This window comes from Pongo pygmaeus, chromosome 17 (genome assembly GCF_028885625.2).
Source record: "Pongo pygmaeus isolate AG05252 chromosome 17, NHGRI_mPonPyg2-v2.0_pri, whole genome shotgun sequence".
Classification (NCBI taxonomy): domain Eukaryota; kingdom Metazoa; phylum Chordata; class Mammalia; order Primates; family Hominidae; genus Pongo; species Pongo pygmaeus.
This window is the reverse complement of record NC_072390.2, coordinates 40,737,418-40,753,433: the sequence shown is the minus strand read 5'-3', so window position 1 is coordinate 40,753,433 and position 16,016 is coordinate 40,737,418. Positions and strand designations below refer to the sequence as shown.

At 36.8% G+C, this 16,016-nt stretch overlaps 1 protein-coding gene and 1 pseudogene across 3 annotated transcripts in view; one reads left to right on the top strand and one right to left on the bottom strand.

Annotated features, from left to right (window-relative positions):
* Positions 1-16,016, bottom strand: part of TAF4B (TATA-box binding protein associated factor 4b) — a 168,329-nt gene that overhangs the window by 87,225 nt on the left and 65,088 nt on the right. For 2 of the 3 annotated variants that reach the window (XR_010124160.1, XM_054460650.2), the window contains exons 9-10: positions 15,110-15,215; positions 4,260-4,301 (exon numbers count right to left, since the gene is read on the bottom strand). Coding sequence is in view for 2 of the 3 variants with exons in the window: in XM_054460650.2 (XP_054316625.1) it covers positions 4,260-4,301; positions 15,110-15,215 (148 nt within the window). In the remaining variant the exon portion in view is untranslated. The remainder of the gene's footprint in view (positions 1-4,259; positions 4,302-15,109; positions 15,216-16,016) is intronic. The other variant, XM_054460651.2, reaches the window with a different exon arrangement.
* On the top strand, positions 9,400-9,508 carry LOC129019234 (small nucleolar RNA U3; annotated as a pseudogene).

Genomic DNA, 16,016 nt, shown 5'->3' with positions numbered 1-16,016 from the left:
TTTATTCTAGATTAGATCAGCTCCAGAAACCAAAATTTTAACAAATTCCCTGGATAACTCTGAGACTGCTGATCTATAGTATACTAGCAAACATTTAGTTATCAATTGCTTCCTAAAGTATGTACTAGCTCTTTCCTATATTCATGTTCTAAATTCAATTATTAATTTTGTTTTTTTTTCTCTTATTTTTTTTTTTTTGACACGGAGTCTCACTCTGTTGCCCAGGCTGCCAGGCTGAAGTGAAATGGCGCAGTCTCGGCTCACTGCAAACTCCGCCTCCCAGGTTCCAGCGATTCCCCTGTCCCAGCCTCCCAAGTAGCTGGGACTACAGGCATGCACCACCATACCCAGCTAATTTTGTGTTTTTAGTAGAGACGGGGTTTCACCATGTTGGCCAGGCTGATCTCGAACTCCAGACCTCAGATGATCCGCCCACCTCGGCCTCCCAAAGTGCTCGGATTACAGGCGTGAGCCACTGTGCCTGGCCTAATTTAATTTCTTAACAAGAAATTTTTAGATTTTTCACACCACAGCATTATAATTGTCTCTTGGCTTTGATCATTCTTGAGAATGCTCGTGACAAATAAATAAGATATGCCCTATCTCCCGCCTATATAACTTCAACCTTCACTTCATGGTGTACCTACCTCTAACGTCCTCCTTCTCAGTTTATTCTGCACTAAAGTACACAGATAAATTTTCCTGAACATTAACTTTACTACGACAAAATACGACTAAAAACTTTGAAAGACTTCACAAAATAATTTCCAAGTCTTCACTCATATACTCATATAATTCACTTGGAATGTTCAACAACCTCATTTCTTTTTTCTCTCTCTCTTTTTTATTAAGACACCCAGGCTGGAGTGCAGTGGTGCAATCTCACCTTTCTGCAGCCTTCACTTCCAGAGTTCAGGTTATTCTCCCGCCTCAGCCTCCCGAGTAGCTAGGATTACAGGCATGAGCCACCATGCCCAGCTAATTTTGGGGGGTTTTTTGTTTTTGGCTTGAGTGCAATGGCTCCATCTTGGCTCACTGCAACCTCTGCCTCCCAGGTTCAAGCAATTCTCCCTGCCTCAGCCTCCCAAGTAGCTGAGACTACAGGCGCACCACCACACCTGGCTCATTTTTGTATTTTTAGTAGAGATGGACTTTCGCCACGTTGGTCAGGCTGGTCTCGAACTCCTGACCTCAGGTGATCTTCCCACCTCAGCCTCCCAAAGTGCTGGGATTACAGGCGTGAGCATACACAAGGACAAATAGACTCGTAATACATGAAACAATGAATTATATATGATGAAAGTTAAACATAAGTTAATATACACTAGAGAATCTAATTCCTGCAGTATGGAAAAAATGGACATTAAAATTGGTAGAGTAATACCATCTATGCAAATAGCACATAATCTGGTCCTATATTATTTTCCAAGAGTGTCTTTTTAAGGTAATAAAAATCACACTAAAACCCCTAGTTGTTAAAACACCTTCACTACCAGATATAGTATATAGATATTATCCATATTTTATTATGTATCTCTAAAATATAAGGACTTTCAATAAATTATCACATAAAAATATTGATATTAATTCCTTATTATCATCACATCTTCAGTTGAAATAGGGTTATGCAAACATGCAGAGGTACTATCCTGTTTGCCACTTCTGATTCTGAAGTATGATGGAAAGAACTTGAATCTCTGGCACCCTCTGGTGTTTAAGCACAATACAGCTTCCCATATTCACCCCAGCTATACTGACAAGCAGAATAGAAAACACAATCTTCTTAGCAGAAAAAGTCACAAATGAATCCCCCGAAAAAGTGTAAGTTAACCAAATAGTTTTAAAAAACTATAAAAATATCATTCTATATTATTAAATGTCATACAGTTTGGTCAAGACAAGAGCTAATACTATTCGCTACTATTTCTTCTTATTTAACAAAAGAGCCAACATCGAGGGTCTATTATCAGTTTCATTTAAAAAGTAACTGAAGTAGGGCTGGGCACGGTGGCTCCTGCCTGTAATTCCAGCACTTTGGGAGGCCAAGGCAGCTGGATCACGAGGTCAGGAGATCGAGACCATCCTGGCTAACACGGTGAAACTGCGTCACTACTAAAAAAATACAAAAAAATTAGCCGGGTGTGGTGGCGGGTGCCTGTAGTCCCAGCTACTCAGGAGGCTGAGGCAGGAGAATGGCGTGAACCCAGGAGGCAGAGCTTGCAGTGAGCCGAGATTGTGCCACTGCACTCCAGCCTGGGAGACAGAGTGAGACTCCGTCTTAAAATAAATAAATAAATAAATAAATAACTGAAGTGATGTAAGTATCCAGGGAAGCAAAATTAAATTTAAAAAGACATCACTATGAAAAGATATGCATAAAGCCATGTGTGACTGTGAATTACTAGAAAGTACTGTACAAAAATGAAAAGTGCATCTTTGTACAAAAATATCTAAGAAATAGCTGAGATTATAAATACTCCTTTTTCAAAACTCACCATTTCAACAAATATTTGAATGCCTATTATGAAACAGGCAGTGTTCTAAACACTCGGTATACATACAATGGTAAACAATCATTGTAAGCTTTCATAGACAATTAAGAAGAAGTGGGAAATACATGGAAGCAAGGGTAAACAAATAAATGAACAAAATAATTTTAGATAGTACCTCAAGACAGCAGATATCACTGTGGAAGCTACTTTATATTGGTTGGCCAAGCAAAATTTACCTCTCTAAGGAGGTAGATTTGAAATATGAAAGACCATGTCATAAGAAGACTGAGGGACAGCTTTCAGTGCATACCACATTGAAAACTGTACAGTGGGTTTTATCAAAATCTCACGTAACCCACAAATAAACACCTATGTACCCCCCAAAACTAAACATTAAAAACGTTAAAGAAAATAATAAATAAATAAAATTGTACAGCGGGACCATGACTACTAGTGTGTCTGAAGAACAGAAAGGAGGCAAACATGGAGCACGGATCCCTAACACCACGGACTGTGATCCTTGCAATTCAGTTTTTCTGAATATGAGAGATAAATTGCTTATGCAATGGCTTTTCAGTTTTTCTGTTACCTACAACCTTACCAAATTCTAACAAATATAACCATGGTTTCAGATGGGAATCTTCTATATCATAAAAAGAAAATTCTTTAACCCAATTCTCTGCCCCCACCACTCAAATTAACCTAATCACACAATTCTATACAAACTTCATGGAACTGCCGTGCTGATTCTAAAATTCATGCACGAGAGAAAAATAACGAGTAAAATTAAGATACCTTCGATAAAAAGGAATATAGAAAAAGGACTTACTTTAACTATGGGCTAGAAAAATAAAGATGTTATAACAATCGAAAACACCAAAATAGTAATATCAAAATAAAACAAATATTTGGGAGGCCGAGGCAGGTGGATCACCTGAGGTCAGGAGTTTGACACTGGCCTGGCCAACATGGTGAAACCTCGTCTCTACTAAAAATACAAAAATAAGCTGGGAGTGGTGGCACGTGCCTGTAGTTCACAGCTACTCAGGAGGCTGAGGCACGAGAATCGTTTGAATCCGGCAGGTGGAGGTTGTGGTGAGCCGAGATCTCGCCACTGCACTCTAGCCTGGGCAACAGAGTGAAACTGTATCTCAAAAAAAATAAAATAAAATAAAACAAAAATATATCACTAAAATGAAATTTGCCCTTTTATAAATGGGAATTTACTATAAGATAAAGGTGGCATTGCAAATAAGAAAGTTAAAGATGATGAACTCTTTACTAACTATTGCTGAGACAATTCATTTGAGGAAAATTTAATCTCTGCCTCATACATTTACAAAAATAAAATCAAGAATTATTGAAGATATAAAGGTAAATATCTATATTTGAGGTAAGTGCATACAGGTATCTTAGAAGAAGATACAGAAGCACATCATTCTGGGCTCATAATACGAAAGGATACATTAGAATTCAAAAGCCATAAAGGAAGAGACTGCTAAACTTTATACTGTAATTTAAAATTTCCATATATGAAACACTAAAAACAAATTTCCAAGTTAAACAAAAAACTAGGAGAAAAATACTTACAATATATACATCAAAGAATTACTACTGTCCAGCATATGTACATAAGTCTGGAAAGCAATAAGTAGTCAACAGATAAATGGGCGAAAGTAATAAGCCAGAAATTTCTCAAAGAAAATACTTATAGTGACATTTTTCCTTCAGGCAGTAAGTGGATTAGATTTACTGAGGAGCAATTACACAGCATAAGACATTTTCATTCCATTGTTTGGTTCACAGGACCTGTCAAAAAAAAAGGTGTCAGTAAAAATAAGCAATAAGCATAGCCTAAAGGAAGAATTGCCTCAAGGGCAAATGACTGTGGCTAGCACTAGATCTTGATTACAGTGGGAAAACTGTATCTGAGACTCCTGGGTAAGTCAAGTTACCTGGAACAAGACTAAAGTGGTTCCAAGTCAACAGTAATCCCTGGGTCTACTAGAAACAGTCACAAATCCTCTCTGGAAGAAAGCAAACTCAGTTTAGACCCCCAGGTTTAATCTGATTTACCTGTCCAACAAAGTTTTACATTTATTGACTATATTTTTTACTTCTAAAAGTCCTATTTGGTTCTTTTTCAAGTATTTGCAGTCATTTTTAAAAATAAATTGTTTCTTCCTCATTCTTGAGATTCCGTATTTTATTTTTAAATACTTTATACTATTTTTTAACATTTACTATTTAATCATCCTATGTTTGAAGTCACAGGAATTCCAAATGTATTACTGTTTCCCTGTAGCTTGACTCAAGGATACTTCCTTGCATGTTTATCTTTAAATGTGAACATATATTTTATATGAACACCCAAAAACAATGGAATAACATCTTCAAAGCAAAAAAACAAAACAGTCAACCTATCTTGACATTGTCTATATAAATAATCTAAAATCATCTAGAAATTATTAGAAATAATAACAAGGCTGTTGGTATATGATTTTTCTTAAGTCCTGAATTTCTCTATGCCAGTAAAAGAAAAGGCAGTTACCAAAAATATTACTTATAATAACAACAAGAAAGATAAGATATCTAGGAATAAATCTAACAGATAAATGCAACAAATCATGCAGAATCTGTATAAATAAAATTATACTACTTTATTGAAAGATATTTAAAAAGGTACATATAATGGAGATATAAATCATGTTCATATAGAAGGATACAAATTATAATAAATCAGCTGGAAGACAGTGGGCCTATGGACTCAGGCCATGCCAATTCAAATTCTAACAGATTACTGGTAGAATTTAACAAGTTGATTGTTAAATGTATAGGGAACAGCAAAAGCCCAAGTAGAGCCAAGGAGTATGAAAGTGGAGGGAGTATGAAAGTGGAGGGGGTATGAAAGTGGAGGGGGTATGAAAGTGGAGGGGGTATGAAAGTGGAGGGGGTATGAAAGTGGAGGGGGTATGAAAGTGGAGGGGGTATGAAAGTGGAGGGGGTATGAAAGTGGAGGGGGTATGAAAGTGGAGGGGGTATGAAAGTGGAGGGAGTATGAAAGTGAAGGAAGAAAAGGAAATAAGAAGGAGAAGTAGGTAGAAAATATGCATTACCAAATATAAAACTTCTTTTGAAATTATAGTAAATTAAACTGTATGCTATTGGTAATTTTAAAATTAACCAATAAAATGAAATAGAGATAAAAAAGATTAACTATTGATTAGAGGCATTTAAAAAAAAGAAAGATTAAAAAAAGAGAAGACCCATATATATATGACATAGGAGACATTACAGATCACTGACGAAGGACAAATTATTCAATAATGCTGCTAGAACAAGTGGTTTCCTATATAGGGAAAAATGAATTAGGATCTCTAAACCTCCAAACCATAGGAAAAAGCAAAAACCAAATTTTAACTCCTGAAGACAAAAAGATATTCAAATAGGCTGGGCATGATGGCTCACACCTGTAATCCCAGCACTTTGGGAGGATGTGGCAGGAGGATCACTTGAGGCCACCAGTTTGAGACCAGCCTGGACAACAAAGTGAGACCCTCATCTCTACAAAAAATTTAAAAACTAGCCGATTGTTGTGGCGTGGCGTGTACCTGTTGTCTTAGCTACTCTGGAGGCTTGTTTGAGTCCAGGAATTTGAGGTTGCAGTGAGGCATGACAGTGCCACTCAATGCACTCCAGCCTAGGTGACAGAGACCATTTCTCAAAAAAAAGAAAAAACAAAACAAAACAAAACAAAAAAAATTTAATATGAAACTTCAAAACTTTTAGAAGACAATATAGGAGACTATCTTTGTGATCTCCAGAAGGATCTCTAAAATAAGGCATAAGTATTAATCATAAAACTGCCAAATTCAACAACTTTAAAATTAAGAATTTCTGTTCATCAAAATATACCGTAAAAGAAAGTAAATTGCAAAACACTAACTCTAGTAGATATTTGTAACACAAAAAAAGTATGAAGAATTAAAAAGGACTCCTGCTTCTGTTACAGACCATTACTCATATCAGACAATTGTTTTGAGGACAAGAAACTAATAAAGCCAGAACAATTTTAAGTTTATTTGAAGGCATCAGAGAGCTGCCGAGGGAGCCACGTCTTGAAGGACGACAGCCCTGAGAGAAGAGAACCTCACTGAAGTAACCCCAATTTTCTCCATGTTGTTTTTCCTCTGGGCACATGCTGACTCTTGATGTGGAAAAAGACACTAAGAAGCCACAGAGACAGCAGCTGCTAAGAGGCAGAAAAGCCAACAGAGCATTAGGGAATCTCACGAGGAGAGAGAGACAAGAAGTTGAAGTCCAAGGCTGCCAGAAATTGAGGGATGAATGGACCATGATCCTATAAATAAGTGAGGCATTTACCAATTTTTTTCATACAAATCTGACATTTAATTAAACATTACCAAGTGCAGCAAAGAAACAGGATTAAAAAGCCAGATAATAGAAATAGTCACAGGTAACCCGGACATTGGAAACATTAAGCATTTGACTTTAACCACAAGTGGCAGGGTGTGGTGGCTCATGTCTATAATCCCAGCACTTTGGAAGGCTGAGTCAGGAGGATCACTCAAGGCCTGGAGTTCAAGACCAGCCTGGGAGACACAGCAAGACCCCACCTCTACAGAAATAAATTAAAAAACAAGTTAGCTAGGCGTGGTGGCACATGCCTGTAGCCCCAGCTACTTGGGAGGCTGAGACAGGAGCATCACTGGAGCCTAGGAGTTCAAGGCTGCAGTGAGCTATGATTGTGCCACTGTACTTCAGCCTGGGCAACAGAGCCAGACTGTCTCAAAAAAAACAAACAAACAAACAAAAAAAAACACCACAACAACCAAAGAAAACCACACATGCACACAATAAAATAACTACAATTAATTGTTCAAGAACATAGAGGCAAACAACTATACCACAGGACAATAATCCATTAAAAAAGAAATGATGGTCGTGGTTTCTAGTAATGCTACAATAGTTTGATCGATAACAATTACAAAATCTACAAACAGTTTTTAAAAGGCAATCATTTGGAGACTTAATAAAAGCAGGCAGAAAACAGGGGTAAGTCAACCTTGGATGATGGGAACAGTAATGGGTAAAATCTGTGAGTTTATGTCTTTTGGTCTGAAAGCACTCCCTAGTCTATGCAGCCACATGACTAGTGGCTTGAGATGTCCCAATGACAGAGCTTCAAATACATAATATAAAAATTGACAGAACTAAAGGAAAAAACAAGCAAAGGGAAAAAAACAATCAGAGTGGGAGATTTTAATACCCACTCTAAATAAGTGATGGAAACAGTCTGAAAAATAAAACCAAAAAAAGCCCGGGATATAGAAGATGTGAACACTGTCACCCACCTTCACCAAACTGATGTAGACAACAAAAAACTACTTACCCAAACTGAATAATACGTAATTTCTCCCAAGTGCTCATGAGCTATTAATCAAAATTAGCCACACTGAGAAGTCTCAATAAATCTAATAAAATTGAAATTATATGTTCAAGAATATGTTCTCTGATCACAAAACTGTATTAGAAAACAAACAAAATATTCCAGAAAAGCACCAAATATTTGTACCAATAAATTAAAAAAAGGAAATTATCTTGACATGAATGGAAAGGCAAAAAAAAAGAAAAAACAAAAAAAAAAACACACCCTATAATCAGTTGGGTGCTAAATCAGTATTTAGGGAGAAATTGATAGGATTTTTTGTTTTTTATTTTTTATCTTGTAGCCTCAGCTCAAATGAGGAAATGTATAATTTTAAATGCTTACATTAATAATAATAATAATAATAATAATAATAATAATAATAATAATAAATGCCTACATTAGAAAACAAGCCAGGCGGGGTGGCTCATGCCTGTAATCCCAGCACTTTGGGAGGCCAAGACGGGAGGACTGCTTGGGCCCAAGAGTTCAAGACCAGCATGGGCAACATAGTGAAACCTCAGTTACAAAAAATAAAAATTAAAAAAATTAGCCGGGCATGGTGATGCGCACCTGTAGTCCCAGCTGCTCATAAGGCTGAGCTGGGAAGATGGCTTGAGCCCAGGAGTTTGAAGTGGCAGTAGCCATGACTGTGCCACTGCACTCTAATCTGGGCAACAGAGTGAGACTCTGTCTCAACAACAAAAAAATTAACAAAACTGATAAAAGCCTACTAATAAAAAGAGGGAGACTACATATTTTATAGACATTAAAAGGATAAAGAAATAAAATTAATTTAATGCCTGAAAAAGTCAACTACAAAAATGAAATCCTTGAAAAATGTATATACTATACTACCATTAAAGCATCTATACACATTCAAAAGAAAAGTATTAGGAGCAATTTCTTGTTGATAAATCTGAAAATCAATATGAAATGTATAAAAACCTTAAAAAAATACAGCTTCATGAAATTGGCATTAAAATGAAATAGAAAATCTAAATACCTTTATATCTATCAATGAAATTGACTTTGTCAAAAAACATTCTCCCAAAGAAAACAACAGACCTATCTAGTTTCAATGGTAAATTCATTCATACATTTAAGGAAGAAATCATAACAATTCTACACAGAAGCTTAAAACAAAGGAGGGAGAAAGACTATGACTCATTTTTTTAAGCCAATATAATCACAGATACCAAATCCTAGCAAACACACTGTAAGAACAAAAAACTATAGACCAAATCCCTCATGAATATCAACACAAAACCCTTACAAAACATTAATCAATGCAGCAATAAATAAAAAGGCTAATACCCCAGGAATGCAAGAACATTCAGAAATTTAAAAATCAATGTAATTCACGATCCTAGAATAATAAGAAAAATCAATGACCACCTTAAATAGATGCAGAAAAAGTTCATGACAAAAACACTCATTTTAAAAACAGGCAATAGGAAGACTATACTTTCAGGGATCATTTCTATAGTTCTTTACCAGAGAAGTTTCTCTGAACACGTAGAGAGAGCACTGTGCCTTGGGGAAAAAAAAAAAAAAAAAAAGGGGCCGGGCATGGTGGCTCACACCTGTACTCCCAGCACTTTGGGAGGCCGAGGCAGGCAGATCACCTGAGGTCATGAGTTCGAGACCAACCTGACTAACGTGGAGAAACCCCGTCTCTACTAAAAATGCAAATTAGCCATGCATGGTGACACATGCCTGTAATCCCAGCTACTCAGGAGGCTGAGGCAGGAGAATCGCTTGAACCTGGGAGGCAGAGGTTGCAGTGAGCTGAGATCATACCATTGCACTCTAGCCTGGGCAACAAGAGCAAAACTCCATCTCAAAAAAAGAAAAAAAAAAAGGCAATAGGCTAGGCATGGTGGCTCATGCCTGTAATCCCAGCACTTCGGGAGGCTGAGGCGGGAGGATCTCATGAGGCCAGGAGTTCAAGACCAGCCTGGGAGACATAGTGAAATCCCTGTCTCTACAATAAATGGGAAATTTAAAAAAAAAAATTACTTGGGCATGGTAATGTACACCTGTAGTCCTAGCTACTTGAGAGCCTGAGGCAGATGGGTCGCTTAATCTCAGGAGTCTGAGGCTGCAGTGAGCTAGGATTGCACCTCTGCACCCCAGCCTAGGCAACAGAGCAAGACCTTGTTTCTTAAAATAAAACAAAAACAGGCCGGGCACGGTGGCTCACGCCTGTAATCCCAGCACTTTGGGAGGCCGAGAAGGGCGGATCACAAGGTCAGGAGATTGAGACTATCCTGGCTAACACGGTGAAAACCCGTCTCTACTAAAAATACAAAAACAAAATTAGCAGAGTGTGGTGGCAGGCACCTATAGTCCCAGCTACCCAGGAGGCTGAGGCAGCAGAATGGCATAAACCCGGGAAGCGGAGCTTGCAGTGAGCCGAGATCGCACCACTGAACTCCAGCCTGGCAGCCTGCGTGACAGAGCAAGACTCTGTCTCAAAATTAATTAATTAATTAATTAATTAGAACAAAAACAGTCAAAATATTTGAACAGATATTTCACAAAAGAAGTTACATAAATGGGCAATAAGGACAAATGCACTCAACATCATTAGTCACTAGGGAAATGCAAATTAAAGTCACAGTGAGCTACAACTACATACCAAACCAGAATGGCTAAAATTGGGGGGGGCGCAGGGAGAGACAAAGTAAAACTGCAGTATCAATTGTTAGCAAGGATGCGGAGCAACTAGAACAAAATCTCTTACTTTGTTGGTGGGAATGGAAAAATGGTATAGCCATTTAGGAAACTAGTGTGGTGTCTTCCCATAGAGTTAAACATATGCTTACACACCTACCATACGACTCAGCAATTCTCTTCTATGTATTTATAGAAAAGAAAATCTATGTCCATACAAAGATATAGACACAAGTGTTCCCAGCAAGCTTTCTCATTGCCAAAAACTGTAAACAACCCAAATATCCATCAACAGATAAAGTGATAATTCAGTGCAAACAAAAGCAATATACCTGTATAATAAAATATTACTCAGCAATAAAAAATGCAACTACTGATACATACAACAACATGGTGTATATAAAACACATTATGCTACCAAAAGAAGCCAGACACAACATGAACTGTATGATGTGTGAATATTGATGACATGAATTGGGTCACTCATGTCATACCCAACTAAAACAGAATAGAGAAGCCAGGGGGAAAAGCATGCAGGGCACGAAACACTGCTCTAGAAATGTAATTCTCTGCGAGTCCAGCTGCTGAAACTGCCTGTTGTAATCTGAGACCAGTTTATTCTATAACTGCTGAGACAACTTGCCGCAACTCTAGAACTATTTTGCCTACCACCTTCACATGTCAATCAGAGCTGACCAGCTTCCCAGAACCTTAACAGTGCCAATGGATTTTCTTGAAGAGCATTTCATGTCATGTCTCTTTATTAATCTCCAGCCTTCTCTTTGTTCTTCGGACATACCAGAGATGATCTGGTCTGTGTGTATGCTTTGAACTGCAATTCTTTCTTCCCAAATAAAATGTTAAATTTAGAGATTCACTTCTACTTTTTTTTTTTTTTAATGAGACAGAGTCTCACTCTGTCACCCAGGCTGGAGTGCAATGGCGCAATCTCAGCTCACTGCAACCTCCCAGGGTTCAACTGATTCTCCTGCCTCAGCATCCCAAGTAGCTGAGACTACAGACATGCACCACCATGCCCTGCTAATTTTTATATTTTCAGTAGAGACAGGGTTTCACTATGTTAGCCAGGCTGGTCTCGAACTCTTGACATCAAGTGATCCACCTGCCTCGGCCTCCCAAAGTGCTGGGATTACAGGCATGAGCCACTGTGTCCAGCCTACCTCTACATTTTTAATTTGACTTTGACAGAAGCCACTCATGCAAAACTCTAGAAAGGACAAATCCAAATCCAATCTACAATGATAGAAAGCAGATCAATGGTTGTGCAGAACCTGAGGTGTAATGTGGGGACAGGCTGGTAAGAAGTGCAAAGGAATCTTTTTGGGGTATTGAAAATATTCCATGTATCCTGACAGTGATACTTGGTACTTGGGTCTAGCTTTTTGTCAAGAGTCATTAAACTGAAAGATGATGATGACTGCCTGGATTACTGTCTTCCAGAATACCCAAACTCCAAACTCCAAAGGAAAAAAAACAAATCCCATGAAAACTTTTTCATCTTCTCAATCTCATCTACCCCTCCCCATCCCACCCCATGCCTCAAGGCTTGCTATAGGCAAAAAGAGATGGAAAAAAAAACTGCAGAAAAGAGAGACAGGGCAGAGTCATTGGTGGGCATAAGACTAAATACATCCCAAGTCAGAAAATGCTAAAAAGGTGTTCCCATAAATCAAAGCATGACTACATGCAATTTAAATTGGCAGACTGAAATGTGTAGATTCTTGGAAGGAATAAAAGGCAAAAAGGAGAGGGAGAAGCACCATTTGGAAGCGGAGAAAATGCAAAAGGGGAAAATTAAGTGTTGCAAGACAAAAAAGGACCAAACAGGTTTCCCAGGGCAAATAGATACAAACAAAACTCTAATAGAAGAGGCATTGAAGAAAGGTGGAAAAACAAGGGAAAAACTGACATAAATAAAGGGTAAAAAAAGGGTCAGAGACAAAGTAATGGGAATGAAAGAGAGGCAAAAGGACTAAAATCCATACTATTACAGTCCCTGAAACACACACACACACACAAAATCGTGAACAAGAACTAATATTTAAAACTATAATCCAAGAATGCTTTCCAAAAATTACAAAAGACCAGAATCTACATACTGAAAGGGCCAAATAGGAATTGAGGAACCACACCTTCACAACATATCCTAAGGCAAAACTATGAGATTTCAAAAATGAAAAATCCTGAAGTTCTTCAGACAAAAAGATCAAATAAGAATAAGACAATGATGGGGCAACATTTAAAAAAAGGTAATACAAAAAGTGTTGATTTCACAGCCAGCCAAGCTGTTCTTCAAGTATCAAAAGACACTGAAAAATAGTTTTAACATACAACAACTTAGGACAGGGGTCCCCAGCCCCCAGGCCATGGACCGGTAGCAGTCCGTGGCCTGTTAGAACCTGGACTGCACAGGAAGAGGTGAGAGGTGTGCAAGCGAGCATTACTGCCCGAGCTCCACCTCCTGTCAGATCAGTGGTAGCATTAGAGTCTCATAGGAGCACAAACCCTACTGTGAACTGCACATACGAGAGATCTAGGTTGTGTGCTCCTTATGAGAATCTAATGCCTTATTATCTGAAGTGGAAACTATCCCCTCCCCCTCAATCCTGGTCTGTGGAAAAATTGTCTTCCATGAAATCAGTCCCTGGTGCCAAAAATGTTAGGGACCAATGACTTAGGGAATTCTACACCTATGAGCCTTTCCTGAGGAATTTACCAGCAGATGAACTTTATCCAACCAAGAGATGACAGAACACGACAGAAAAAAAGACCGACGGTGAACATTTTAATATATGCATATAAAAGCAGACATACAAATAAAATGTACATAGGGGGGATGAGGAAGGAAGACTAAGGTACAAATTTTATACAAATGTTATATTGAAATATATATAAATTATGCAATTAAAATATATATATTTAATATATATATAATATATATTATATATATTTAAGATCCAAACGTTTGCCAGATAAACAATTTGGAAATATTTTCCTTGTGGCATGTTTATTCATTTCCTGGACAGTGTCTTCCACAGAGCAAAAGTTTTTTAATTTTCTGAATTCCAGTTCATTAATTTTTCCTCTTGTAGATCGCTCTTTTCATGTGTTATCTAAGAAATGTGTGTAACCCAAGGTTACAAAGATTTTCTCCTATGCTTTGTTCCAGAACATCTCCAGTTTCAGGCTTGCCCTTTTTCTTAATCGTCATCCTTTAATTCCCATCTATTACCTATGTAAAAACTATTGTGTACATGTTCTATTTTCTCTGCTTTCCCCCACTTTATCTGCATAATTTCTATATATACAAATGTTATATTTCTGTATATATACATATTTTTAATATAAATATTCATAAATATGTATGATACAAATATATATACAAATGTTATATGTTTGTTTATATATTTGTATATACAAAAATGCAAAAGGGAGAAATATATAAAAATTTATTTTATATATTTGTATATACAAATATAACATTTGTTTATACATATATAAACTCTTAAAAACCCTTGATCGTAAGAAACCAATGCAAGAAACAACAATGGGCCAAAAATTTGAACACACACTTCACCAAAGATATACAAGTAACAAATAAGCACAAAAATAGATGATCAACATCTTTAGCCATTAGAAAAATGCAAACTAAAACCACAACAATAACCACTTATACACCTATTAAAATGGATTTTAAAAAATCAAAAGAACTGAGAATTACCAATTGCTCACAACGTTGGACAGGAAATGAAACTCTCATCATCAATGACAGAAATGCAAAATGATACAGTCATTTTGATAAACAGTTTGGTAGCTTCCTTACCAAAATTCACACTTACCTAATGACTCATCAATCACATTTCTAGATAGCAAAAGCATATGTTCACACAAAATTCTGTACATGAAGCTTTATTATATAATCATCAGAAAAACTGGAAACCACCCAAATGTCCACCAATAGCAAAAAAGATCAAATTTAATTTCATAAAATAAAATGCTTCTCAGCAATGCAAAAGAACCATCGTCTAATATTCCAAATGACACAGATGATCTAAAAAACATGCTGAGTAAAAAAGTCTGATACAAAAGGGTACATAATAATGTAAAACTCCATTTATGTGAAGTTCAAGAATAAACAAAAATGATCTATCGTGATGGACGTAAGAACAGTAGCTGCCAAAGGCAGGGGATAAGGGTAATTGATTTCAAAGGTGCATAAAGGTGATGAATATGTTCAGTATCTTGATCAGCATGATGATTACACAGGTATATATATTTGACAAAATTCACTGAGCTATACATTTAATAGTTGTGCATTTTATTGTTTATAAATTATACTCAATAAAGTACTGTTAGCTTTGTAAAAAGGCATCAGCATATCTATTTTATTATGGTATTATTCTGTCATCTCTCCTTTTTTAAAAAAATATTACTTCCTTAAACCAAATTTAACTATTTATTTTCTTACCGGAAGCATGATGTTCCATTCCCTTTTATTTTATTTTTCTGAGTAGGAGATGCTTGAAGCGACAGAATTTTATTTCCAGGCAGAGTAATTTGCTTTAGAATGGAAGCTATAAAAACAAAACAAGAAAAAATAGAATACAAAAAAAGCAATCATGCCACATTAGGAAAAATCCAGGACAACAGTTTTTTATATATATAGAATTATCAAAGAAAATTCCAAGCTGCCCTAGAACTATGCTTAAATTCAAACATGACAATGAATTTATTCCCTGAATAAGAAATACTCTTATAAAATAAGAATCTTTCCATTTCTTTTTAGATAGTCTATGTTAGCAGTATTATAAAAATATCATGAGTAAAAGGCACCTGAAACATGTTAATAATACATTGCTTATATTGGTGTTTTTTAAAAATACATAAAGCTCTACCTGACATTGGTAAGACTGATTTCCCAGTCTACCTGACTTGGGTAAGACTGATTTCCATACATATGCATGCATGTACATGCATACAAGTGTGTACATAGAGAAAGAACTACATTTTAAGAAGAAAAAAATCTATAGCAAATTTTATAAGTTAAATAAGTTCTTATTTACTAACAGGTTGTTTTATCAAATTACAGAATACCATGAATAGTTGCTTTTTTTATTCCAAAACAACATATAACCCTAAAAAGTTTCTACGTATGTAAAAAGAAATGTGATCATAGCTGGGCGCAGTGGCTCACACCTGTAATCGCAGCACTTTGGGAGGCCAAGGTGGGTGGATCGACCACTTGAGGTCAGGAGTTTGAGACCAGCCTGGCCAACATGGTAAAACCCAGTCTCTACTATAAAAATACAAAAATTAGCCAGCTGTGGTGGTGCACGCCTGTAATCCCAGCTACTGGGGAGGCTGAGAACATGAGA